Source organism: Penicillium concentricum (assembly GCF_028827145.1).
Source record: "Penicillium concentricum strain IBT 3081 chromosome Unknown utg000006l_segment0_segment0, whole genome shotgun sequence".
NCBI classification, from domain to species: domain Eukaryota; kingdom Fungi; phylum Ascomycota; class Eurotiomycetes; order Eurotiales; family Aspergillaceae; genus Penicillium; species Penicillium concentricum.
This window is the reverse complement of record NW_026622759.1, coordinates 1607696-1634406: the sequence shown is the minus strand read 5'-3', so window position 1 is coordinate 1634406 and position 26711 is coordinate 1607696. Positions and strand designations below refer to the sequence as shown.

The 26711-nt window shown below is 47.5% G+C and overlaps 10 protein-coding genes across 10 annotated transcripts; 5 read left to right on the top strand and 5 right to left on the bottom strand.

Moving 5' to 3' along the window:
* Nucleotides 1–399: 399 nt before the first annotated feature.
* N7517_010813 (uncharacterized protein) lies at nt 400–3104 on the bottom strand (the record flags this gene model as incomplete). Its single annotated transcript, XM_056728536.1, has 5 exons — nt 400–658; nt 713–862; nt 920–999; nt 1054–2916; nt 2985–3104. 5 exons carry the CDS (start codon nt 3102–3104, stop codon nt 400–402), a joined length of 2472 nt encoding a protein of 823 aa, XP_056574351.1.
* Nucleotides 3105–3397: 293 nt separating this feature from the next.
* Nucleotides 3398–6031, top strand: spb1 (rRNA methyltransferase spb1; the record flags this gene model as incomplete). The annotated part of the gene is made up of 4 exons (XM_056728535.1): nt 3398–3415; nt 3469–3618; nt 3677–5408; nt 5472–6031. 4 exons carry the CDS (start codon nt 3398–3400, stop codon nt 6029–6031), a joined length of 2460 nt encoding a protein of 819 aa, XP_056574350.1.
* A 377-nt stretch (nt 6032–6408) lies between these two features.
* Nucleotides 6409–7743, top strand: dot1 (histone methyltransferase DOT1; the record flags this gene model as incomplete). Its single annotated transcript, XM_056728534.1, has 2 exons — nt 6409–6962; nt 7026–7743. 2 exons carry the CDS (start codon nt 6409–6411, stop codon nt 7741–7743), a joined length of 1272 nt encoding a protein of 423 aa, XP_056574349.1.
* A 933-nt stretch (nt 7744–8676) lies between these two features.
* N7517_010810 (ATG16 family protein) lies at nt 8677–9445 on the bottom strand (the record flags this gene model as incomplete). Its single annotated transcript, XM_056728533.1, has 3 exons — nt 8677–8835; nt 8927–9303; nt 9361–9445. The coding sequence occupies 3 exons, from the start codon at nt 9443–9445 to the stop codon at nt 8677–8679; spliced, it is 621 nt and encodes a 206-aa protein (XP_056574348.1).
* Nucleotides 9446–9736: 291 nt separating this feature from the next.
* Nucleotides 9737–10766, top strand: rab7 (Rab family GTPase YPT7; the record flags this gene model as incomplete). The annotated part of the gene is made up of 6 exons (XM_056728532.1): nt 9737–9766; nt 9856–9909; nt 10008–10103; nt 10164–10343; nt 10434–10581; nt 10657–10766. 6 exons carry the CDS (start codon nt 9737–9739, stop codon nt 10764–10766), a joined length of 618 nt encoding a protein of 205 aa, XP_056574347.1.
* A 1116-nt stretch (nt 10767–11882) lies between these two features.
* N7517_010808 (DMT family transporter) lies at nt 11883–13456 on the top strand (the record flags this gene model as incomplete). The annotated part of the gene is made up of 6 exons (XM_056728531.1): nt 11883–12005; nt 12091–12414; nt 12470–12475; nt 12546–12618; nt 12677–13092; nt 13151–13456. The coding sequence occupies 6 exons, from the start codon at nt 11883–11885 to the stop codon at nt 13454–13456; spliced, it is 1248 nt and encodes a 415-aa protein (XP_056574346.1).
* A 1655-nt stretch (nt 13457–15111) lies between these two features.
* Nucleotides 15112–16296, bottom strand: N7517_010807 (PH domain-containing protein; the record flags this gene model as incomplete). Its single annotated transcript, XM_056728530.1, has 1 exon — nt 15112–16296. One exon carries the CDS (start codon nt 16294–16296, stop codon nt 15112–15114), a length of 1185 nt encoding a protein of 394 aa, XP_056574345.1.
* A 1811-nt stretch (nt 16297–18107) lies between these two features.
* Nucleotides 18108–19857, top strand: N7517_010806 (glycosyltransferase family 15 protein; the record flags this gene model as incomplete). Its single annotated transcript, XM_056728529.1, has 5 exons — nt 18108–18379; nt 18442–18852; nt 18911–18997; nt 19055–19460; nt 19516–19857. The coding sequence occupies 5 exons, from the start codon at nt 18108–18110 to the stop codon at nt 19855–19857; spliced, it is 1518 nt and encodes a 505-aa protein (XP_056574344.1).
* Nucleotides 19858–21064: 1207 nt separating this feature from the next.
* On the bottom strand, nt 21065–21571 carry N7517_010805 (Cytochrome b5; the record flags this gene model as incomplete). The annotated part of the gene is made up of 1 exon (XM_056728528.1): nt 21065–21571. The coding sequence occupies one exon, from the start codon at nt 21569–21571 to the stop codon at nt 21065–21067; it is 507 nt and encodes a 168-aa protein (XP_056574343.1).
* A 2855-nt stretch (nt 21572–24426) lies between these two features.
* N7517_010804 (cytochrome P450) lies at nt 24427–26057 on the bottom strand (the record flags this gene model as incomplete). The annotated part of the gene is made up of 2 exons (XM_056728527.1): nt 24427–25704; nt 25737–26057. 2 exons carry the CDS (start codon nt 26055–26057, stop codon nt 24427–24429), a joined length of 1599 nt encoding a protein of 532 aa, XP_056574342.1.
* Between the last annotated feature and the right edge of the window lie 654 nt (nt 26058–26711).

Below are 26711 nucleotides of genomic sequence, written 5' to 3'. Positions count from 1 at the left end.
ATTTTTCTACGTTGTCTTGAGCTTTTTCTTTCTTCGGCACTTTCAAGCCATCTGCATTTTTATAATGATCCCCTCCTCTCTTTTTCATGACTGGATTCTCCACTATTCTCATTTTATGCTCAACGGAATACGGCGTTTTCTAAGATGGCGCAATACAAATATGACTCCCTTCTTTGGTAGACAGTTTTATTGGCATACGAAATACAACTTCTATCACTATATATGTATTCGAACAAAGCCGAGAAGGAAATGTCCACTGTTTCTATAATTCATAATTGTATATTCAGATCGGCAGCAATTACTGAGAAAGAGAACGTGTATTTCCATATCTAATAAAGCGCTAATATCAAATCCCTGTGCAAAGCAAGATACTTTCTAATTCTTGACTAACAGGCCCAGCTAGAGCTTGGACCGGATACCTTCTAGTCGAAACTTTACGTCTTTCAGAACCTTACTAGAAGGTTTCCAGTCGTCAAATTGTCTGAGCAATTCCATAGTCTCGTTGTGCAGCTCCTGACGCACATATTCCTCTTCCAGAAGACCGCGCATGGCGAATGGGAGGATGTACGGGTTTGGTGTGACAGAGCTGCTGGCTCGCTTGACGCTGAGCGCGGAGTCTGGGACCGAAGAAGTCTCGAGTGCGAATTCTATGGCCATGCTGCAAAATGATGTCAGTTTTGGATGTGCGTAGGGATTCATTATTGTTACATACGAGTATACGGCTTCATCATCGTACAACCGAGAATGTCCCTCTCCCGAGTATAGACTTCCTGCTAATGGGGTACTTAGTTCGCGGATTAGACCGTGGTCTGAGATACCAAGGTTGCGAAGCTTGAGGGCGAAGCCAACTAGATGGGAGAGGCTGTGTTTCGATATTAGCATTGTCAATCGAGGTGGGGTGGGTGAGGGGGTTACTTACAAGCTTGGGGCGTGGACTCGGCCATCCACGAAGACAGCGCGGTAGACGTAGGGGTGGGCTATGGGTGAGAAGAGGGAGGACTAGGGGGGAGTTAGCTATTTGATAGATGTCTGAATATCAAGATATGTACTTACCTCCAGTGAAACGAGTTGATCGTCGATACTTCCGATATAAGAGATGCGAACACCAAAATTGAGAGCACATTTAAGAGCAGCTTCGTACTCTTTCGAGACCTTGCTGAAAGGCAGTGCAAACTCGAATAGCTCTCCAGCCGAGCCACTGATCCATCGAGAGCGATAATCCGGGAAGGGGCCGAGGTTCACACCTGCCATAGCGCAGATGCCGACTCGTTTGGCGTCAAGACAGCCGAACTGTATCAACTTTGCAACCAACATGATCGTTACTGGCACACCTTGACTGTGACATGCGAACATGACGAAATCAGCCTTACGGATCTCCTCCATCCAATTCAGAAGCAGCTTCCACAGGAGATCCACTCGCTCCGTAATGCGGCCTTCTCCCTCCAACGCGATCTTTTCAATATCGCAAGAGTAGCCATGGCTCTCTGTGTACTTCCGGATGGCATCTGCTGCCATGTTGGAGAACCGGATGGATGTCCCTGTGGGTTGTCCAAGAAGATTTCTAATGAATGGGGCTGGGAAGTATCCATGAACACCAATAGCCAAAGCGCGTCTCACGTGCAGCGGATCTCTGACCCTGCTGACGTGCCTGATTTCTGGTCCTTTCCCATAATGCAAGAGTCGACCGAGGCTCTGTAAGATGGAGGGTGATTGCTCAAACGGATACGTTTCTTCGAACTTTGGCAGTACTTGGTTGGGGAGAATTTGTTGTAATTGTTTTGAGGCTGCGGTATCGACTGGTCGAGGTTCAACAGGTGGCATAGATGTATGAATGCCTTCAGCGGTGGGCCCAGATCCATTTTTGAGACGGTTGTCTTTTGAAGCCTTGATTTTAATACTGCCTTTCTGGGTTATCTTGATGTTTGAATCTGTATCTGATTCAAGTGATGTATCTTTTGATGGCCCGTTCGGTCTCACTGATGCCTCGATAGCTTCGCCTTCCTGTGGTTTATCGGAGGACACATCTTTGTTTGGATCTTTGGACCAGAACGACCAGCCAGATGACCTCGTGGTTCCGACCGGGGTCTGTGATCCACCAACTGGTTCTGTTGGCTCATCTGGGGAATCTTGTGGTGCCATTTTTGTGTCGGGGGCCTCGGTGGAATTCGAGGAAGGAGAGATCGTGGATTCTGTGGGTGGTGCGTCTTCTTGCTTGCTCGGCGTATTTGTACCATACCACATCTGGAACCACGATCGCTTCTGGGATGTGGTGGCTTCAACGGTATCTTTGGTCTGCTCTGATTCTGATTCCAGTTCTTCTTCCCGTGCTGTATAGTCTTTCACAGTAGTTTGAGCACTCTGCTCTGCCATTTGGTTTTCTGCCAACGGAGGTTCCTCGGTTTGTGTGGATTCTGGGACATTCGCAGCACCTTCAGATGTAGCCGATGGTCCATATATCCATGAGAGCCAACCACTAGATTGTTCGGGGACCTCTGCAGATCCCGCATACGATATGCTGGGATCAGCGTTAGGGGTGGCCTCCTGTTCCTTGGCCTGCTCCTCTACCGGCTTGTTATCACTCTCGCTGGGTGCTTCTTTATCGGATGTTTCCGGTTCTACGGCCCTAGGATCTTCGGTATCGTCGGCAGCCGTGGTGGAGGCCGAACCATCCGATGCAATGTTGACTCGGGTGGTGGTAGCGTCAGCGGGCAGAGACCTGGTCGAGGCGCCCGCTTTTCGCGTAAGTTGGATGGAAGGATGACGATTCTTTGTTGAAGTATCAAGAAGAGAAGTCGATGAGTTCGTGACGCTCGATGCTACAGTTTTGGCGGCTGAAATGCTCTCACGGGCAACCTCGGTAATTGGGGCTGTTTTAGGCACTCTCGCAATGGAAGACCAGGATCCGGAATACCAGCTCTATATGAACGATAGGTAATCAGTAAACAAGACAAAAGGACTGGCTATTCCGATCACAAAGAGCTTACGGCATTGTATCCCCGTGGCTGGGAGTCTAAACGGTCTCGGCCATCACCGCTCAGTCCAGCTGGTGAGTCCACGCCGGATGGGCTGGTCTTCACTCTCTTGCGAGATCCCTTGGGCGTCATGGAGGTAGGGTGAAAACATCAGGTCTATAGACGGTCAAACTCAAGTGACAAAGCATCTACAAAGCGCCACAAGTGACATGGGGGGTGCCTGGTGATATCACGTCACATGTCTGGCACCGACTTTTTTGGCCTCAGGCAATAAACTGGAGAACCGGTTCAAAGGCGGTGACCGATAAGTATTGCAACTTTTTTTTTCTCGGATCCTCTTCCATAGAAAAAGTATACATTCCGTTCTATTTCCCCAGTCATTTTAAAAGGATTTTCTGGTCTATTAAGATCGGCTTTCCTTCAAAATGGCGATCCAGAAAAAGGTATGTTCTATTTTATCTCAGCTCGCATCATTTCATGTACTAACTATTTGCAGCATGGAAAAGGTCGTTTGGATAAGTGGTATCGACTTGCCAAAGAGAAGGGTTACAGAGCCCGTGCTGCCTTCAAGTTGATCCAATTGAATCAAAAGTATGGATTCTTGGAGAAGAGCAGAGTTTGTATCGATCTTTGCGCTGCGCCTGGTGTAAGTATCCTCCAATGGCACCTTCTATCCCAAAAGTCTTCCTCTAACAGCCGAGCAGTCATGGTGTCAAGTCGCCGCAGAGTACATGCCTGCGCAGAGTCTGATCATTGGTGTCGATCTCTCCCCCATCAAACCAATTCCTCGAGCCATTACTTTCCAAAGCGATATCACAACGGACAAGTGTCGCGCAACGATTCGATCCCACATCAAGCACTGGAAAGCAGATGTCGTGCTTCACGATGGTGCCCCCAACGTTGGTGCCGCGTGGGTTCAGGATGCTTTCTCCCAGGCCGAACTAGTGTTGGAGTCCCTCAGACTGGCTACTGATTTCTTGGGCGAGGGCGGAACCTTCGTTACCAAGGTCTTCCGGTCCAAGGATTACAACCCCCTGCTGTGGGTTTTCAAGCAGCTGTTCAACTCCGTGGAGGCAACCAAGCCTCCTTCGTCCCGAAATGTCTCTGCCGAAATTTTCGTTGTTTGCCGTGGATTCAAGGCCCCCAAGCGCATCGACCCCAAGTTCCTCGACCCAAAGCACGTCTTTGCTGAACTGACCGCTCCCACTCCCAACTACGAAGCGAAGGTTTTCAACCCGGAAAAGAAGAAGCGCAAGCGTGAAGGTTACGAAGAAGGAGACTACACCCAACACAAGGAGCTCCCAGTGACGGACTTCATCAACACTACGGATCCTATCTCTATCTTGGGTGGCTATAACAAACTTAGCTTCCAGCAACCACCAGGTGGAGATCTTGCGTTGTCCACACTGGACCGTTTGGAGGAAACAACGGAGGAGATCCGAACTTGCTGTGAGGATTTGAAGATCCTGGGAAAGAAGGAGTTCCGCAACTTGCTCAGATGGCGTATCAAGTGTCGTGAGAAGTTCGGACTTGTCATCAAGAAGAAGCCAACCACAGAAGGCGAGACAGAAGAAGTTGCCGAGGTGGCCCCTATGGACGAAGAACTGCAGATCCAGGAAGACTTGATCCGCATGCGAGAGCAGCAGACCACCAAGGGCAAGAAGGAAAGGCGCAAGGAGAATGAAAAGAAGCGCAAGGATATCATTCGAATGCAGATGAACATGACCACCCCCATGGAAATTGGTATGGAGCAGCTTGGTATGACCGGCGACGACACGACATTCACTTTGAGACGCGTCGACCGGGAGAATGCCAGAGATGCGGTTGTCAATGCTCGTGATCTTCCCGCTGAGAGCGACAGTGAAAATCCATATGAGTCTGAATCCGAAGAGAGCGACGACGAGGAGGACCGCCTCGAAAGGGAGCTCGACCACATGTACAACCAGTACACCGGCCGCATGGAGGACAAAGATTCGAAATTGCGTGCTAAGAAGACACGCAAGCAATACGAAGTTGACGAGTGGGAGGGCTTCTCTGACAGAGAGAAAGGCAGCAGTGACGAGGAGGAGGAAGAGGAGGATTCGGATGACGAAATTACCACCGCGAATCAAACACTTGAAGCTAAGAAGCTCTCAAACAACGCCTCCATGTTCTTCGATCAAGATATCTTCGAGGGGCTAGAAGGGGGTGAGGAAGAGGAAGAAGAGGAACAGGTACAGGAGGTGGAGGAGGAAGAGGAAGAAAGCGACAACATCTTTGTGATGGATGAGGATGAGGAAGAGGAGAAGACTCCTGCCGCCAAAGAAAAGAACAAGAAGGACGCAAAGAAGAACGGAAAGAAGAGCCACAATGACTGGGTCACTGAGTCCGACGAGAGCGAGGCAGAAGATACAGAAGCAAAAGATAAAGATCCGCTAAAAGCGAATGGCCAGCTGGGTAAGTTGCAGTCGATGCCCAACACGAATGATGCCCTGACTAACATGTGTTTCTCCCCTGCAGACATCGACATCATTACCGCAGAGGCCATGGCCCTTGCGCAGTCAATGGCTACTGGAGAAAAGAGGTCGACTGACATTGTTGACGATGGCTTCAACCGATTTGCCTTCCGCGACGTGGACGGTCTTCCCGAATGGTTCCTCGACGATGAGGGCAAGCACAGCAGGCCTGTCCGGCCCATCACCAAGGCCGCCGCGGACGCTATCAGAGAAAAGATGCGTGCCATCAATGCACGCCCGATCAAGAAGGTGATGGAGGCCCAGGGACGCAAGAAGTACAAGGCCGCTCAAAGACTTGAGAAACTGCGCAAGAAGTCAGCCCTTCTGGCAGAGGACGATGCTCTCAGCGAGCGGGATAAGGCCGGCGCCATCGCCAGACTGATGAGCAGGGCAACCAAGAAGAAGCCCAAGCAGGAAGTCAAGCTTGTGGTGGCCAAGGGTCCTAATCGTGGTATCTCTGGTCGTCCTAAGGGTGTCAAGGGCAAGTACAAGATTGTCGATGCTCGTATGAAGAAGGATGTTCGTGCAGAGAAGAGACTGGCAAAGAAGAAGGCCGGGAAATAGAGGGTGTTCATAGTTTGAATCAGACAATTTACATAGCAAAAATAATTATGATACCCCAGGGTTCATTCTTTCACAAGTACGATCTCAAAATATATTTCAAACTTTCCAACTTTCATTTGATGTAAGTGTAGATGTAGATGTAGACATAAACATCCATGACGCTGTAAAGAAAAGCGCCGAGAAATGCCAAGGAACGCGGGATCGCGTGGTTTCCCCGAGTGGCGCCTTAATCGATAAGCCCTTTTCTTTTCTTTTCTTTCTCCCACTTCATCCCATCTTACTTGCATTATACTTATATTCTTTGAATCGTTCTTATTGCATACCTTACATAAATTATTTTCTTTCTGTATTAGTTGTTTATATCTATCCCTATCCATATGGGCTTTTTCGACCACCTTCAGAAAGGAGGGGCCGGGGCCTTCTCTCTACAGCCAAAGAAGGCGCAAATTCGCAAGGTCGTGCAGACTCGACCTGCAGCTCCTACACGCTCGGTCACACAACCCTCGGAAACTCGATCACCTCGAGTCCAGTCCTCGACGGAGCGGAACCGGAAGGCGCAGGCATTAAAATCTCGATCGGTCTCCAGTGACCTGGACGCACGCTCGGCAAAACGACTGGGTACTCCCTCGCGCATTCGGAAACGGCCGACACCCGAACAACGACTCTCGAGCGACGATGACGCAAGCGACAGCGAGGCCTCTTTTGAGGTGCACAAGCGTGCGAGGACCAGCGCCAGCGCTGAACCTGACCCGAATCGGCGTCTCCGCTCGGTGAAAGCGTTTTCGGAAGAAGGATCTCGCCCGTTTAAAATGATACATGCTGCGGATATAACGTCGGGCAAGAAGGCCGGCAAATTCAAGCCCGCCTTCGGCGCTGAGGGCAAGCCAAAAGAGATTCTCCTGCAATACCCCAGTGCATCGCAGCAGGAGAGGTACGTTGTTTGATTGTGCCATTGATTTTTAGGTGCTAGTGTGCTAATTTATTGCTTGTCCAGATATGACTCTGTGGTTCCCCGAGAAAATGACGAATTCCGACCTATCGACGACATTGTTCAGGTCATCGAAACGGTCGCCGATAATTACATTCCTACCGAGGAGGCGGATCAGTTTAACGATGAGACGACTGGGATCAAGCGCCGATTGCGCCGGGCTCTAGCTGTAACATCCGAGACCCAATTTCGGGAAGCTGTCGATGATTACAATAAGGCTATTCAGCGGTTAAGGACCAACGGGAGTCTTGCGAAGCATTTGGATGCAAAACAAGGCATTGGTTTACCTTGGGTGGAAAGAATTCTCACTCAAATCTACTCGCGCACGGTATCCCCTCAAGTGGAGTCCCTCCGCCAATACGAGAATGGCACGGACAACGTCTACGGAGAACTTCTACCTCGCTTTGTCAGCACAATTTTCAAAGAAACCAAGCTCAAATCTGGCCAGGTCTTTGTCGATCTTGGTTCGGGCGTAGGTAACGTCGTTCTCCAGGCGGCACTTGAGGTTGGCTGTGAGAGTTGGGGCTGTGAGATGATGTCAAACGCATGTGATTTGGCAGATTTGCAGCAATCGGAATTCAAGGCCCGATGCCGGCTGTGGGGAATTGCGCCAGGCAAAACTCATCTTGTCCGAGGCGACTTCCTTGAGCAGGAGAGTATCACCAGCGTCTTGAAGCGGGCTGATGTGGTGCTCATCAACAACCAGGCTTTCACCCCCAACTGAACAATGAGCTGATCAACCACTTTTTGGATATGAAAGAAGGATGCAAAATTGTCTCACTCAAGTCTTTTGTTCCTGCGGGTCACAAAATCCAGTCTCGCAACCTGAACTCTCCGATCAATCTCCTCAAAGTCCAGCAGAAGAATTACTGGTCGAACAACGTGAGCTGGACTGACGTTGGCGGTACATATTTCATTGCCACTAAAGACAGCTCTCGGCTGAAAGCATTCATTGAGAATACCCCATAGCTTTCAACGGCTGCTTGGTTTGGTATCTTGGCATGGCACATACATTTTTGGTTTTTGGGACTTTTGTACATTACTTCGTCCGTTTTTGGATATACTTTCTTTGTTGAGTTGTTGTATGATACCATTTCCGACAATTTGACCTGTACAAAACGGATAATCTCTACAATTTCAGGCCCTTAAGATGAGACGCTTGGTTTAGCCTCCCTATTCCTCAGTATTCGGAACTATAGTGTATAAACATTGGGCATGTCAGTAGTTGGCACATGACCGAAGATGGATCGGGCCACTACTGAAGGGGCGAGTGCAGGAGCGTATTGGATCCCTGGTGACAGCATTGCCTTGGCAATGCGGCTTATGCAACTCGATGGGTGTACATAGTTATTAGGACTTTGGGGCACTCAAGGAGTTGCAGAGGGACGATGGCGGTCGGGAAGCTGGCTATTTGTATAGCTTTCCAATTATAGGGAAGAATATCGTGAACCGCAGGCTTGTTACAGCAATTGCTGTTCAGGTACTCAGTTGAAGGATCAGCAAGTTTTGATGTGGGCCGCATGATCATGTATCTAGAGCTTTCACATTTCATCTAAGTGGCTAACTATCATGATTCAAGATCTGAATGTGACAGAAGCTATGCTCCAGTCTCTTCTAGTAACCTTGTTCTGTCACCTGCTCGGTGTATTGGGACTAATCAGGAATACTTCGATGCATCGTTCATGGCCTCGGCTTCTTGGCCCATTCTGGCCATCCAACGATCAACCAGGTCTTGGTTCTCATTTTTAAGTCGAGTTGATCGTTCTTCGGCCATGTTAAGCTGAAGGTTTAGTGTCGCCAGTTCATCTTGGAAATCCTGCAGAAATGCACATAACTCATGTTAGCCACTTTCCCTCGCCTACCCCTTGCATGATTGGAAAGCCCATGTAGATATCAAAACAGCCTACCTCTAGCAACTTGGCTTTCCCTTTCAGCTCCGCATCTCTGTCTTGCAATCGTAGCTTTAGATGTGCCCTCTCGTTTTCCAAGGCATTGATTCGTCGACTCTCTTGCGAACTCTTCTTGCGAAGTATTTCCACTTCTGTGGTCACTCGATTCAAGCGGTCTTGTAATTCCGACCGGAATCGCTGTGCCTCGGACAAGTCTGCACGGGTAGTATTGAGAAGATCGATCGGGGTAGAACCTGGCTCCGTCGGTCGTTGCTTTTTGGGTGGTGGAAGTATAGGAGAAGGAACGGTGGGTTGAGCTTCACTCTGCGATGTTGGGGGACTAGCGCATTTTGCTGCTGTTGCTAGTTTGCTGGTGCGATCTGCAAGCTGAGCATCTATATTTGGTAATGATGTCAGTTGCGGTCAACAAAGAGTATCATTGATAGACTGACAGGCATCGTAAAGGGTAGCATTTGCTTTCTCTCGTTGATCTCGGACTGTCAGGGCAGCCAAGTACTCCTCCCTCCAGTGGGCCATAAGCCTTCCCAAGCAAATGGGAATGTACCTGAATGTGATGAAGTGGAGTTGGTTGCCGCCTCGGGAGCGAGATGCGGTGCTAATCGTTATCAATTGCCCACCGCCCGCTCCACCGCCCAGGCCTCATGCATCATCGAATCCAACTGCAACCCGACCCCAACTCCCCAACTGCCTTGTCCTTAACTGTTCTATAAAGGCTTAGTGAAGGCTGCTCATAGCTCTTTGCTTAATAACGAATTTCTTGTTTATCCCTCGCACATTTACATTCGGTCACTTGACCGATTCCCAACCATGGCGTCAAGGAAGAAGGTCCTCCTGAAGGTACAATCTCCGCACCTGCTCCGTGTTATGAGCACCGAATACTTCAAAAAGTGGACTTTTTGCTGACCGGCGCTTTTTTGAACATTTAGGTTATCATCCTTGGTGACAGCGGTGTCGGAAAAACAAGTTTGATGAACCAATATGTCCGTTCAACCTCGCCCCCAACTACCTCTCTGCGGCCGTACCGCGGTCGGTGACGAGTCCCTCCAACCACTAACATACAATTTTCCGAGACGAATAGGTCAACAAGAAGTTCAGTGGAAGCTACAAAGCCACTATCGGAGCTGATTTCCTCACAAAGGAGGTTCTCGTCGACGATCGACTGGTGACAATGCAGGTAAGGCTTTGAAGACCCTAGCGCAATCGTGATGAGGGGCAATAACTGACTTGGTGTCAGATCTGGGATACTGCAGGCCAAGAACGGTTCCAGTCATTGGGAGTCGCCTTCTACCGTGGAGCTGACTGCTGTGTGCTGGTCTACGACGTGAACAACTCCAAGAGTTTTGAGGCTCTCGACAGCTGGCGTGACGAGTTCTTGATCCAGGCAAGCCCGAGAGATCCAGAGAGTTTCCCATTCGTAAGTGTTGTTCCCGCATTCCTTTCCCTTATCTCGTGCGCCGCAGCAGGCAAGAATGATATGTTGGTCCGTGCTGATGGTCATGTGCAGGTTGTGATCGGCAACAAGGTCGATGTAGAGGAGAACAAGCGTATGATCTCCTCAAAACGGGCTATGACCTTCTGTCAGTCGAAGGGTAACATCCCCTACTTCGAGACCAGTGCCAAGGAAGCTATCAACGTTGAGCAAGCGTTTGAAGGTGAGTCAAATTCCATTACCTAGCGGTTTTGTCAAAAACCACTGTTCTTTTTCATGCTTGCTAATCACTGTTTAGTTATCGCACGGAGTGCACTTGCCCAGGAAGAGGCCGAGGAATTCAGCGGTGAATTCAGCGACCCAATCAACATCCATCTAGACAATGACCGTGATGGCTGTGCCTGTTGATATACCCTTCCCATTCACATGATGTTCCAGCGACCTATTTCCTTTTGTCTTTCCTTTTTCCCACTATTTGTTTGGTCTCCGGTTCTAAGTCTGTAGAGGAGACCAAGGGGTTTTGCATTGGGTGACCTTGCCCTTCCCCCGGTGTCTTGTAGATGTCTTGGTTTCAATTGTGGATTCAGTTCTATGCAGGCAGTGTCTTTTTTGGGCTTAATGCAATACCATCTTCATTTTTCTATAATAGGCAATTGGTCGTGTATTATCAAAGTAAATCCAGTACGGAGTAGACCCATTATGTATCATCAGGGCAGATTACCCCTGATGGTGGCCATTAGACATGTGCACATATGTGGCTGGTAATTACTAGTTGTACTCCGTACAATCAATGTAAATAACAGCGGTAAGGGGGCATTGGAGCAAATAGGACTATGTTCGGTGTACATATTTGCTATTTATGTACTCCGTACTCCGTACCTAGAAGCGATCGAACATTAATAGAAGGTGAGTCTGGGCAACCTTTTTATTAGGCTAAAAGTAGTACCCATTAATCAGATGGGAGTCCCCTAACCCCAGCTTTGTTCTTTTCGATCTAAACAATCTTATTGTCTGAAATTTTTAAGTTGCATATCATCTCTGAATACGAAGTAACTAGTATGCCTCGAGTTATGTAAACGTAAGGTTTCTTCTCCAAGGCTGCATCCATACCTACTTATCCTACAAATAAGTACTAAAGAACAGATCCAATGCTCCCAACCCATAGACGGGATTAGATTAAATCCGAGGAAAAATTCATTCGCTAGATAGGGTGTTAGTGAGCCCCTAATATCAAATATCGGCGACTACATTTCTCCCCACCCGAAGACGCTTATCTTGAGAATGCTTGGCATCTAACCCCGTGTTCTCTTCAAGCACTCTTTAGGCAGGAAGTCTCGTGGCACTCATTTGCCCCGCATATATATCGCATTTCAAGGTGACAGTCCGACTGTTATTCCGTCCAACTCGGAATCCTCGGCTGCAAACGTAGCGATTGCGACATCGGGCGACACGAGACTCCTGATAACACCCTGAGAAGCCACGCAAATTTACCCTTTCTCACAAACCTCTCAAACTACAATTATCATGGTCTCGGCCACTTCTGAAGTACCCGGCGCGATGCCGCTAGGGATGGCGCGGCGAACATTAGGAATTATCCTACTCCTAGTGGTGGTTGTGCTATGGACGACGTCGAATTTCCTTGGAAGTGTATGCGCGCCCTCTTTTTTTTGATCCATAACGCAAAAGGCATATAATGTTACGAGCATTTGGCTAATTACACAATGCTATCCAGACTATCTTCGCCGACAGAACCTACCCGAAACCTTTCTTCGTCACTTATACGAATACATCCATGTTTATGATGCCCCTCCTTATAATTGTCGCTCGTCGAACATTCGCTCTTTGGCGCCATGGGAAACTTTCTAAGATCACTTCGGTAAAGAGCTTTTTGAATCATTTGGATTCGCATGACCCCAAGGCTGAGGAGGAGAGCATGCTGCGCAGCGGCTCCGATGAAGAGGGTGGGCGATTCGCGCGGGAGAGACAGGATCCTCCAAGTGGAAAGCTAGGGCTGAAAGCAACGGCTAGACTCAGTGTTCAGTTTTGTCTTCTTTGGGTAAGCAAACAACCTTGAAGTTTGAATATATGACCAGCTGACTAACCTATCATAGTTCACCGTATGTCGTACACCTCATGATATGATATCTTATGTGCTGGAAATGAACTAACAGAAGTATCTCTGGATAGGCAAATTACTTCGCCATGGGATGCCTTCAATTTACATCCGTTGGAAGCACGACTATTCTAACTTCCACGAGTGGTAAGGATCCCCCTATCTAAATATGTCCAAAGTCCAGTTCTCACTCTCACTCGTCTAGGTGTATGGACCATGGTCTTCGGCGCCCTGTTCCGTGTTGAGAAATTCACTATGCGCAAATTCATGGGTGTCATGGCTTCCTTGATTGGCATTATCTTGATTTCGCGCGTAGATCTCTCCGCGCCAGATACAGGTGATGCTGGTGATGGTAGTGAGGGTTCATTCCCCCACAAATCCACAGGGGAGATTGCTCTCGGCGATGCCATGGCCGCGTTCAGCGCCATCATGTACGGTCTTTACACTGTCGTGATGAAGAAACAAGTTGGCGACGAGTCCCGTGTAAACATGCCACTGTTCTTCGGACTAGTTGGATTCTTCAACATCATCCTTCTGTGGCCTGGTTTCTTCATCCTGCACTGGACTGGAATGGAGACCTTCTCCTTACCCGAAACGTCGCGAGTGTGGTTCATCATTCTGGTATGACTCCCAACCCTCTTGTTCACCTTTGATTCTCGACTAACCTCACATCTATCAGTCTAACGCGCTTGCATCATTTGTCTCTGACATTGCTTGGGCTTACGCTATGCTTCTTACCACACCGCTTATCGTGACAGTTGGGCTCAGTATGACTATCCCGCTCTCCCTGATTGGACAGATGGTCCTACAGTCACAATACTCCAGCCCCTTGTACTGGGTTGGAGCAGCTATTGTGGTCTCGTCGTTCTTGGTTGTGCAACACGAGAGCAAGCCCGAGGAAGATCTTGCTACTACTGATGGAGCAGGCAGGTCCTTCTCGGGTGAGTATAACAGCATTCCTGTTGAAGAAGAGGAAATGCGTTAGTTTGAGCTTAGGGGGCTTTTTGTATTTATCGCTACACATTGTAGCTTGTTCACATAACAATTTAGCATCTTCTTCGGCTACCCTTCGCCACCTAGCTGAAGGGCTGGTGGTCCCAATATAGATTATAGAGCCATTCAACAACATTTTCATTCTCGTTGGCTCTACTTTCGCGCATGCATTCCATAGGTTTCGGTTGACTGACTGTCCACATAACCAAACAATGTACTCCTCTATTAAGGATCCTCAAGCATGGAAGGCCCTACTACTGAACGGCGATATTTTGATAATGGCTTTGGTATGTGTATCCACACCAGATTTCCGGCCGCTCCAGGACGTCATATTATCTTTCAACGATGCTGTACTGAGTACTTCAATATGAATGAATCAAACAAACGATAAACATAGAACCAAAGTGCCAACAATACGGCTCAGGTGACGAAAATAATAAGCCTAATGTATCAAAAAATATCTTCTATGGGCATATCCGAGCTACGCTCTGTCTAAACGGCGGCCTCGCACCCGGTTCGGGTGCGAGGCTTTACCTGATCTGGTATTCCATATTGCTGGAATTCACCCATGATTATGGACTTCTTCCCCCTGTAGATACAGAAAAATTTGATAATAAAAACAGGAATAGAATCAAGAAGAAATGGATGGAGCCATCCTGTGATACAACATTGCATCAAGTCGTACGTAGGAATAGGTCATAAAAGTGTTAAGCTGCATCGAAGGCGTTAATCTAGATTCCGCCGGAGTTCAAGATTATTAGCATCCAGGCTGAACTAGGGTTAGTGAAACCATCCCAAGCATGTTAATTACTGCGAATTAACTGGGATTCTGACAAGTTTCTCACGAAATTCATTCGTTGGCGTCATGAATTGCATAACCCTAAGCCGTTGTATGACCAAAGCTATGGTAACAACGTTTTGCCGAATTGAACTCCCAGGTTGTACATGGCAAAGTCGCTTTCACAAATTAAGCCTCTAGAGAATATCTCAAAGAAAGACATATAAACAGAACCACTGAAAATACCAATGAAAAGACCACTGAAAAGACCACTCAAGAGACATCAGGCATAAGCGGCCAACTATTCTTGTATATCATATGAACGGGATAGACAACTGGGAGCACCGCGTCGGGTTCTCTCACTGGAAAGGTTTGAACGTAACTTTTCTCGTCGGTATTATAATTATGCACTAGAGTACTACGGCCCGAAGCAATATGATACATAATAGGTGCTCAATATAGACACTGAAATGGAAGAAGACAGACGACAGACAAGGGAGAATGCCAGACTTGACGGTGAGAAGGATGGATGCACGATGAAGATGCATCGCCTCAAAGAATAAAATCAACAGACAAGTGCGTTGAAGAAATCAAAGGTAGAAAAGAAAGCTGGGTAGCTTCGATGAAAAAAAACTCCCCTTCGCCCACCGAATGTGCACGGAGGTACTAACGCCAATCCGTTCCTTGAAGACTCCGAACTCACCACGAGACGAGTAGTCAAAACGAAATCACCAACCTGGGTATATTGAAAGAAAGGATGGGAAAGGTAAAAAATGAAGAATGAAGGTCGCTGAGATGTAGGGAAGATGAAGCGAAGGGAATAGGGATAAGTAAAGGAATAAAAAAGGCTCAACTCCGCAGAGTGAAGGTCATGATACAGAAGTGCCCATGGCGGGATCCAATCTCCTGCGCGCAGCGAGAATGCTTTTCAATGAACCTAGCCAGCGCGCGAGGGACTCTTCCTCTGGGGCGCAAAGTCGATAGGTCTTTTCTTCGGCGATGATCTGCATGCAAAAGGTCTTGGATCTCGACAAAGGGTCCACTTCTGCGGCATCAAATACCTGAGACATGGGGATGATCTTGATAGCTGCGTACTCCGATTCATCCTTGTAGAAGGCTAGACTCTTGGGTCGAAGCACAACCCAGAGTCGTTTCCATTGGCGCACGGTCCCTTGGATGCGTAGCCCCTGCAGGTACCCCTGACAGATGACCCGCTCTGGGTCACGTAGGATGCCCAGGTCTGACTGTTTGTTTGTGTCTCGGAGTATAGATGCTGACGGCCGGGGTACTGGTTTATCCTCTGTTGGAACGGACAGCGAATGGAGGGAGCGCATAGATCGTAGGCGGCTGTTGCGTGCTGGGGCAGGTCCATCGGAGAACTCTGAAAATGAGGTCATTTCGTTGCCGGAGTAATCTTGGATGTAAGGGAGTCTCTGGGCATTTTTGCTGCGTGGGGATAGTGCATGGCGTGGCTCGGGCGAGCTGGCACGGCCAGTATGATCGAAGTCGGAGGGATCGGTTGTCTCGTCAACGAGGTGTTTGTGGATGGCGGGGGGCTCGCGCTGTTGGGTCAAAGCCAGGAAAGCTTGCTCGTCCTCGTCACCCGGGGTCTCGGCACGAATGCGATTGATCCAGTCCTCGGCATCGCGTTCGGTCAGGACTTCGAAGCGGTAATTCGTAGATGGAGTAAAGACACCGAAAACATGCCGCCGGGTTGATCGCGGAGACTTGACGGGCGCGACGGCGGTCACTTCAGATAGGGAAATGGAGACTCGGAGGCGAGTGGTTTCCTCGTCTTTGTATACGGAAAGGAGGTTCGGTCTGAGGACGAGGTAGGCTGTTTTCCATGAGGCGCGAAAGACATGTTTATGCTTGACTCGGCGAGAGACTTTCCCCGTCTTCAAGACTCGATCGAATTCGAAACTTCCATTTTCGTTCACTGGCGAAAAGGGATCCAAATTTCCACTGTTATGAGGCCGGAAATGAGATGAGGGGGGTTCAGGGAGTTTGATCGGTTTGCCCTCAGAGAAGGGCCGAGGCAGGACTGTATTCATGTTGAGGTTTGGTGAAAGGAAAGAAAAGAAAAAGGGGAACCCCACGACTCCATATAGTTATTGTCATGCGGAGAGAGGGATGATGGGGGGATGACGGGGATGATCTCGGAACCAAGCCTTCTTGACCCTTTGGCTTCAAAACGGGCAAGTTAGGATCTACAACGTGCATGGGAGAAATTATATGAATCCTGGAATGTATGATATATTAGCCTAACTAGGTGAATATAAGTTGAGAGTAAACATGAACATTGTATACTCCATACGTAATCCTAGATATATACCACATGTAGGTGGGCATAGGCGAAGATATAGGAGAAAAAAAAAAAAGTAAGAAAAACACATTTATACAAATTTATGTAATTTACCAAGGGTCCAGACCTTAGATGGGACCCATTCATTCAATTTGCAATTAAATTGGATTTCTTTTGGAAATTGAAAATTACATAAATTACACTGTGTCAATGTCACGTGCAGATTTGATATTACCCAGGTATGTACCTAGTACCTGCATATATGCCCTTGTGAGTATGGAATAGCTTGTACTAGGTACTTCACTCAATAATAGGCACAAAAAGAGGCTGAATTTGAGCAGATGACAGGGTCAGACGTGCCGAGGAATCGCTACTTTAGGGTCTAACGGGGGAAGTTTGGACCCTCGATCGTCATGCGCTAATTCTGGAGATTGTATTGGCTATATGTACGAGTACCTACAGGTGCGATAAGTCAACTTAGGGCTCTGGGTTATCCTGGTAAATGTGAGGACCAGTTTAACTAAATCAACTCTAGAGAAACCAGATAATATCTCTTCGCATTCACTACTTACTTTATAATATGTGAAATTGCCCCATAGGGCCGAACAATTGTGGATCATGTCAAGTGGACTACGTACGCATGTACAATAAACTGTACTATCGCATATGGGGGATTCAGGTACAAGAGCTTGTATAAAGTACAAAGTACACGAGCACAAGCATAGTTCCAGATGAAATTAAAATCACACAGAAGCTTTCTTCGTTAGCTTAGGGGCTAGTATGGTACGCTGCCGTTTTAAAATCACCTGGCCCCCTAGACGCCAGAAGCCAATCACAGTTCCGGTAAAGACAAAGAACGCGCAAGAGAGAAGTTCCAGATCGATCTCAAATGTAGGGGATACACTCTACAAGTCAAGGAAATATTAAAAGAATATATGAAATATATTACATATATGTAGAAGTAAAAAAAGGATAATCACACAAAAGGAATATTACCTCATAAATACCATACAATACTGGGTATACCGCCACTGCACCGCAACTAGGGGCAAAAATAACCGTCTCGGGGTGACAAGAGGCCACCGGACTTCGCCAAGACCAGGGAGGCGCAAGCAACCTTTTGGAACCCATCCCATCTTCCAATTCCCCATCCGTCTTCTTTCTTCATCACCCTCAGTTGATGTCCCCAATATCTCCTCTGTGTACCTTGCTGTTCACAGTTGCCCGCGTTGCTCCCGACGCTCTCCCCATCTATTTACCGTGGGACTGAGAAAGTTGGGGGAGGAAAGGAGGCATTCCTCCGGCCACTCGTTTTGCTGTCATTTTCTCTATTTTCATTTGAGATCTTTCGACTTTCAGATCTTCCTGTGATCCATACGGTTCAAATTTAATTTGATCGTGTGCTCACTACTTTTTTTTCCCTCGATCAAGACGCATTACTCTTCTGATCACACCTCCGACACGATTTCTCCGCTATCTCCCTAACGGCCCCGTGCTGTCGCTTGGGCCTGACAGCTTGACCTTTACTGTTATTTGTGGGTTCTCACGACAATCGCACTCATGAGCTTCATCCAACGCATTACGAAACGGCTGCCAAGCGCGCCGAGTCTGCCGTTGGAAGATGCTCCAACCGAGAAAGGTCGCCTCCATCCTAGATTCGCCTTTTTCCGACGGAGGATTCGCCTAAAGGGGAACTCATCTATTTCTATACCCCTGGGTCTTGTTTTACTATTTCCATGTCTTGTAATTGTCCTTATTCTGCTCCTCTTTGTCCGACACCCTGCCTCTCCCGGCGGGATCCTAATTCCAGCGGGCACTCCGCCTTCTATCCGGTTCGTATCGCCCTGTCAATCCGCGGTCCTGTGTGCGATGGCTAACCTCCTACGTTTTACAGAAAAATCAGCGAAAAGCACGATAAAGTCTTTGCTACGGGCTGTATGCCCATTGAGCCCGAGCAAATCGCAAAGGCTCCCCGCGCCAATGCCGCCTTCGTCGTCCTTGCTAGGAATAAGGAGTTGGATGGCGTGATCCAGTCGCTCAAGTCGATTGAGAGACACTTCAATCGGTGGTGGCACTACCCCTATGTTTTCCTCAACGATGGTGACTTCGATGAGGACTTCAAGGCAACGGTCAAAAACTACACCAGCGCGGACGTTGAGTTCGGCAAGATTGACAACAGCATGTGGGGCTTCCCTGATTGGGTTGACCATGATGTTGCCAAAGAGGGCATCAGGAAGCAGGGTGATGCCGCTATCATGTACGGTGGAATGGAAAGCTATCACCACATGTGCCGATTCTACTCAGGGTGAGTCTTCAATGCTGGATTTAGGACGACTTGGATTATAAAGCTAACTTTGCGATAGACACTTCTACAAGCACCCTCTGCTGATGAAGTACGAGTGGTACTGGCGTTTGGAGCCCGAGATCAAGTACTTCTGCGACATCACTTAGTAAGATACCTACTGTGGCATGTTTTTCTGGTCAATCTGCTGACTTTGTTACTTTAGTGATCCATTCCTCAAGATGGCTGAAGCAAACAAGACCTACGGCTTCACAATCGCAGTGAAAGAGCTTCGGGAGACCGTTCCTAACATCTTCCGGTACGCGGCTGCTTACAAGCGCAAGAACAAGCTCAAGTCCAAGGGTCTGTGGGAGATGTTCCTAGAGCAGCCAGCGCAACCAGAAACTCCTCCCGAGGAGAAGAAGGACAAATTGCCAGATGAAATTCTGCAGACCGACCCCGGTGACAACAATCTGAAGGATGTGGACCCAGAGGCCATGGAAGGCGAGAGCTACAACATGTGCCATTTCTGGAGTAACTTCGAGATTGCCCGTCTGGATTGGTTCCGCAGCAAGGAGTATGAGGACTTCTTCACTATGATGGACCGAAGTGGAGGATTTTGGAATGAACGGGTATGTCATATTATGTCTTTGAACTCTGCTGGGTGATTCTTACTGACTTTACTAGTGGGGTGATGCTCCTATTCACTCTCTCGCCGCCGGTGCTCTCCTCGCGCCTAGTGATATTCATTACTTCCGTGACTTCGGCTACCGACACACTACCATTCAGCATTGCCCAGCCAACGCTCCGGCCCGCCAACTCACCCGTATTCCTTACCTTGAGAAGACCACCGACGACGAGAAGAAACGGATCGAGGAAGACGAGTACTGGGCGAACGCTGATCAAGTCAAGGAGAATGGTGTCGGTTGCCGATGCCGCTGCGACACCGACATTGTCGATGTCGAGGGCAAGCAAGGCAGCTGTCTCCCCGAATGGGTGGAAGTGGCTGGTGGCTGGGCCTCGCCATAGATCTTGACGCTGATGCCGTAGTGCTCAGTGCTTGCCACATCTTCCTGCGTCTCCCTTTTCCCCTGTCTATTTATTCGGCTGTGTGCATCTCTTGGGTCCGCCCTTGGGAGTTTTCAGCTGGAGCCTGCATGTTATGTTGGTCATGGGGTTTCCTTTCTGGCGTTCAACGGATCTGATGGCTTTTTTTATTATCGGAAGATGGTGTCACCTTTTCCATCATCACTGTTGACACATTCATCAAGCATGCTGTGCCACTGGGACTGGCTGTTGTGATTCATCTCTTGGTTGCATTTGGAAGAAAACGTGTGCGTCGTCAGCAGTGGAACATTGGTATCGTACATTGTGGGATTCTGGAGCCATCTCAAATGGCGTCGGACAACCCTTGTATCCAATGTTTTCGCTAGATCCATCGCTATATCTTCTGTTCTACCAAGAGCACAGCCTCATCTCGGTGGTAAGAGACCATTGATTCGGGGGCTGGGCCCAAAGCAACTCCCGCCGTCTACTTCGACGTGTCTCTTCGCCTCTTTTTTCCCCTTCCCATCCCCGTGTGTGCAGTTTTTGTGGCCTTCCAGCATGCATTCATGAAATGTACATACCTTTCCCCTCTCCCCACCCGTTCCTAAATCCGTGACATCCATTCACGGATTATTTTCTCGCATTGCCCACCCTTCACCCTCGCAAATACCAGATCGAGCATGGTTGTCTATAGAGTATGGAATAATCACCAGGTGAATTACGTGAAGAATGATATCAGTATAATGCACTTTATTTCTTCGGGTTTTACTGTGACTTAGATATTTCAATAGAGCTGTAGTTTCCAGTTGTATTCACAGGTTGAAGTAACGCAAATAAATGTATCAATACCTCAAGGGGCATACCAGGATCTTGTGTTCGAGATCGGTTGACGTACACGATTCCATTGTCAGCATACCGGAGCCTCCATCGTTCCAAGCCCGTAATGTCTCGAGTCTTCTTATATTACGATGGCCGTCACACCTACACTACTAATCTTCATAACTCTTTCACCTTCAAATAACAGGGCGATACCATAAATCAAGTTGGACTGTCTACCTCGAGTATTCTCCCTGCTTCAAATCCCAGTAAATAATAGATGTGATGGCTGCAAAGAAGCCATCACACACCACAATGCCCAAAGCCACTTATCCAGTAACCCACTGCCATGCATTCGTCTTGATATGATGCATCATACCCTCAACCTGTGAACATCTATCCACCTTCTCCAAATCCAAGATATCCTCGTGAAGCCGAGCCAATCTGTGATCAGGCCGTGCTTTCCCATCAAATCGATAAACTTCACTTTCTGACCAATAGCAACAGCTCCAAACAGTCTTTCTGTTTCCGAAGAGTTCAAGTTCGAGTTTTCTGATATACGGTGAATGAACTCGACCTGCATGATATCATCCCAGTCTGGAGTATCGCTGTCGCTAGATGGACCCTTGCAAACGACTATGAATACTGGGTGTTCAATCAACTCAAATTTGACTGCTGGTATCTCGATAACTTGAATGACTTGGAGGACGATGCTATCGGGCGTGTTGTTGGTGGGCTTGGGAGCTTTGAAGCCCCATCTGTAGCTATCGAAAGGAGTAAACCATTGGGATACGATTGTTTGCCAGACGTCTTGAGCTGTTGCTTCTGGGCTGTGTGGTTTCATTAACAGTATTGTATAGGTGGAGGCGGCCATTGCCATGCTGATGAGGTTGAAGAGGGAGGATATGTTGAATAATTCAGACGCAGCCAGTCTTCGAATAATGCCTATGAGAACCTATTAGGGAGATATGGGATGGAGTGTGATGCTAGGCGGGGTAGCCCTGTTGCGCTAGTTTATAGACCATCTACTGCATCTGATATATCAACCCTCTTCGAGATAGGGCATTAGAGGTGGAATTTGCGGGCTGTTTAATCGGTGGTACTACTTTATTCTCTTTTTATCTCTTCTATTCTCGAAAGCAGATCACCAAATACCCACAATTAGTATGAGTTTGCGCCAAAACTAGGTGGGAGCAGACAAAATTTCATATATATATATTATGTTGGTTTTCTGTCTAAGATCTAAATAATCAGAATTCGCATGAAAAACGATCTTTGCACCTACGTAGCTTAATCACTAAGCCAATACCAGCCCTGAAATATCCACTAGACCGATGGATCTTCAAGATGCTGGCGTACCAAAGACGGAACGAATCCCCGTCGTTATAGTACCATCAGCAGTCGCTATGCTGCTACTCAATCGCATTAGGTACCGTTCTGCGGAAATTCGCCAGGGTTGTAGATTCTGCGTACCGCTAGCATCGTCTGCTTTAAAGCTTAGGTCCCCGATGCGATCGTTATAGTCGAAGTAAAGTCTGCATATATCACAATCAACGTTATTTGATATTCTGCTAGACTAGTAGTCGATATCAAGAAGGGAGGGCTTGGTGTTCGGGCATGTGTTATAGATCCTATGTAGAATTGATTAAGCTCTCTCCAAGAGTTTAGAATTATGACCTACCTAGCGGTTCTACGTATTGCTCGAATAGCGCCCTCTTCGCAGTAGCGACAAGCCTCGGGATAGTCAATTTGAGAAGCAGAATCATTCTCAATTCGGGGAAGATCCGTCATGTTGCCATAACATGCCATTGAGTTGATTCTCGATCTGAAGCTCCTTTTTGCGAGCCTTTCCGATATTGCATGAGCATTCGCTAGGTGCATTATCTGGCGGCCAAAGGGAATATTATCAAGATACTCCTTTTGGTAAAGAGCGAGGAAGTCTTCTACAGTCCGTTGGATAGATCTTGTGAAGAGGCTGCGTTATATAGTTCAAATATTGAGTTGTAAAACTAACCTTAATCTAACAGCTAGATGTGATGCAAACAATTTGACTATCCGCCCTCTGAGCTCCACATATATTAATACAGCCACCAGGGGAATCTTGGATAGGTTAAGACCATGTTTTCCAGTGGTCAATTGCATTTGCCGCTGATCCATATATAAAGTCACTTATGGCAGGCAGTATAGTTCAAAATCATCTAGTTCATTATAGATCAGAAAGAAGCTCATAGAACATAAATTAGGAGAGATATAACTTCAAATACGCAAAAGTTCATACTCTTACTTGAGATAGAGGTCCAATTCCGTAGTAGGAAGACCGAATGGACTGGTGATGATAAATACTAGGCTAGACAACTATTGTTCAGTAGCAAAAGACAAAAAATAGTCGCGCCCGGGATCGAACCGGGAACCTTCTCGGTGCACTAATGTGAGCGAGACGCCATGACCATTAGGCCACGCGACTTTGGATATCATATAGTTATTTTCTGTCTTTATGAGGCAACTAGTATTCAGCTTCTTTGAGAAGCTTACCCACGGCTGGCTCAAACCCTGAAGCAACGTAATTTTCGATACCACAATATTGCAGCGTAGATATTTATTTGAGACTAATGAATAATGTTAATAAGGTGTATCAATAATTATCTACAAGAAACCTTGGAATGAAATAAAAGGAAACATTGGCTTGAGATACATATGTAGAGAATCTCGTATTTACTATATGTTTTGGGCTATACGTTGGAGAGTATCAAAAGCTGTTATTTTTGTTGCTTCAAGCTGCTTAGTGTAGCCGATGCAAACAAAATAGATTATTAATCAAGTCGCGTGGCCTAATGGTCATGGCGTCTCGCTCACATTAGTGCACCGAGAAGGTTCCCGGTTCGATCCCGGGCGCGACTATTTTTTGTCTTTTGCTACTGAACAATAGTTGTCTAGCCTTAGCAGTTGTCCTGGTCTTGTTCCATTCTGTCTTCGTACTAATTGGTCGTCTATCTTCCTAGGAGGATAATTTTTTATAACTAGAACATGTCTTTTTAGCTACAATGGTATTGTCGAGATATGGCAAGACAACAATCACAACCTAAATCCACTGGTGTTTTCAATATTATTAGTATTTGTTTTGAGAAGACCCAACTTAGATCAATTTAGCGAACCTTGAGAGCCTATATAAGCTTCTTTCTAAACTATATAAGAAAAATTTTTGAGCTTAAATACTACCACAAGTGACTTTTTATAATATATATCTAATTGACCACTAGAAATGTCTTAAAAGGACCCGGTTTGCACTGTATCGTGTTCTAATTCATAACGTCTCGCACACGGTATAGTTCTACAATGCTCCTGGTTTGAGATGCCTAATATCGAGTTTAAATCTTATCTCTAGTCGCGTGGCCTAATGGTCATGGCGTCTCGCTCACATTAGTGCACCGAGAAGGTTCCCGGTTCGATCCCGGGCGCGACTATTTTTTTGGTCGTATCCAACTGCTGTATGCCCAGGAGTATGTTTTAAGGCTATCAGGCTTGAGCTTACAGGTCATGAAGCCATCGGTCCTATCTATGGATCATGCTTTTTAGTATGGAGTATTTTCATTAACGGATCAGATGTAAAGTACATATGAACCCAGTCTACGAAAGTTTCTAGCACAACCGTAACAAGCCCTTTTTATTTGGGCGCGAGTGGTACTCAGGTCAAGCTTCATGATTGTACATGTGCGGAAAGGGAATACACAGGGCTCGCTATAACTTAGCGAGCTCGGCCCCAATTTGGTTGAGCATAGCCACATGATCCTTGCCATAAGTGTCACCATTTTTGGCAATCACTTCACGTACCCAAGGTCCACGGGGGTTAAATGAAGCCTTGAAAGGCAGGGCCCGCATAACCAGACCGTAAGTGCATGCGAAAGGGTCAACGACGATGGGCTCACCCGTCTCCTCAGACAGACCAGCCTTGATATCGAATGACCATACCAGCCGGGCAACAACGATCCAGATAAAATTGCGAGCGAAATACCGCCCAGGGCAGGTCCGCCTTCCGTAACCAAAGCCGGCAGGAGGGAGGTCTTTGAGATTTTTGCCGTCCTTGTCCAGCCAGCGATCCGGTATGAAATCGTCGGGGTCTGGGCCAAACAAGGCTTCTTCTCGGGAGATTGTCCAAACGTTGGGTATAATAACAGATCCCTTGGGAATGGTATATCCATTGTAGGTAGTCTCTTCCTTGTTCAAGTGAGGAACGCCCTCGGGGCCAACAGGTCGCCAACGGAATATCTCTTCGACAATCGCGGTGATGTACGGCAGGTTGGGCTTGTCGTCTAGGATTGGGAGGCGGTCATGACCGACAACGGCATCTAGCTCCTTGCGTGCCTCAGCGACGAAGCCCTGGTCTTGTGTGACGCAAGCCACCACAAACCAAACCAAGCTATCTGTAGTGCCGTCTAACGCGGCGTCGATCATGGTACCAAGTTCAAATGCCAGCTCGTCCATGGGCATATCGAAGCCATCCTTTTCGACGGTCTTTTTGAGATGTTTTGATATATTCCAGGCGTCAGACTCCAGGCCCAACCGAAAGTTTTTGTCACGCAGATCATGCTTGATTGTGTAGTGGTTTTCAGCCTGTGCTTGCCATGGGGCCAAGAAGCCGGGCAGGTTATTAAGCACGGGGAACTGGTCGACAATGTGCGCGCCAACTTGAACAAACTGGGAAAACTCATCGTTGAGTTTAACAACGGTGCGAAGAACCGGGTCGTTGTAGTCTTTGACACGGAAGCCATACAGCAATGTATGGATGATGCTAGCAACTGCGCGCTGGAAATTTCCTTGAACCTCAGCACCAGCGCCGCCTGCATTTTCTAGGAGATCGTGCATCAATTGCTGTGACTCTAGAGTCTGGAGGGGAAGATAGGCGGCTGCCGGCGTTGCGTTTAACACCGAAACCTGTAGCCTCTGATGTTGTCGGAATTGCTCTGTGTAATTCATCATGAGGATATTGAGTCCTTTCAATGCCAACTCCGTTGCCAACTACAGTTTTTATTAGCTCATGCTACACGTACAAGTTGAGGAGAGTCTTGCAAAAGACGAGGTCGGTCTGAAAATATAGCTCCACGCTTTGATAGGAGTTCGTGGGCTACTTCAGACGTAGACAAAATGATGACGTGCTGTCCAAGCATGTTGAGGTGAACAATGGGTCCATACTGCTTGCTCCATTCACGATATGTGAGCCAGCCGTGGGACTTGGGAGCTTGGTGGACATTGCCGATGATTGGTAATGGCTTGGGGCCTGGCGGGAGAGGCAAAGACGTTGGTTTACGCCGCGTGACAATATAAGCGCCTATCAGCAACCCGGCAATGGCTATGATTGTTGCTGGATGCATTGAAATTGAGAATAAGCAACCAGATTTAGAGGCGGAAGTAGGTTTAGTTACCCTGCATGGAATGGGGGGGAATATAAACGAGAAAGCAGGTAATCGCGGCCCCCGTCCAGTTTGGCGAGCTGACAAGAAACCTCTGGAGCTGAGAAGTATTGTATAAGCCTCATTGGGCATTGGGGCAGTTAATTAGGTGAAAATCAACGGTGCACCTGTGATTGGTGCATCAGTAAGACGCCACATATTTCATCGCGCAACAAATGGCCAGATTCGACCAAGTGCTGATACAGAAATATTGAAGGTCAAAGCCAGGAGGATATTCATTGGAGTAAATGTTGGGTTTAGACAACCCGCTTTCCCGCTTCCTGCCAACATGCCATATCGGGAACTGTGAACCACCCGTGAACTACCCGTGAACAGCCGTTTGTGTATATATATATATACATGGTTAAATCCAAATAGATTTATAACCGCCAAGAAGCATTACATTAGGCAGAACCATGAAAGTAATAAAACTAAGACATCCTCGGTACGGGATATATAAATTCCATGTGTTTTTCGGCTGTCAAATTGCCGATGACTCGAATGCCCTTTTTTACTCCCTAATTTAGATATATCTCTGCAGTTAACATACTATAATGTAGGCAAACATGAAGTAAC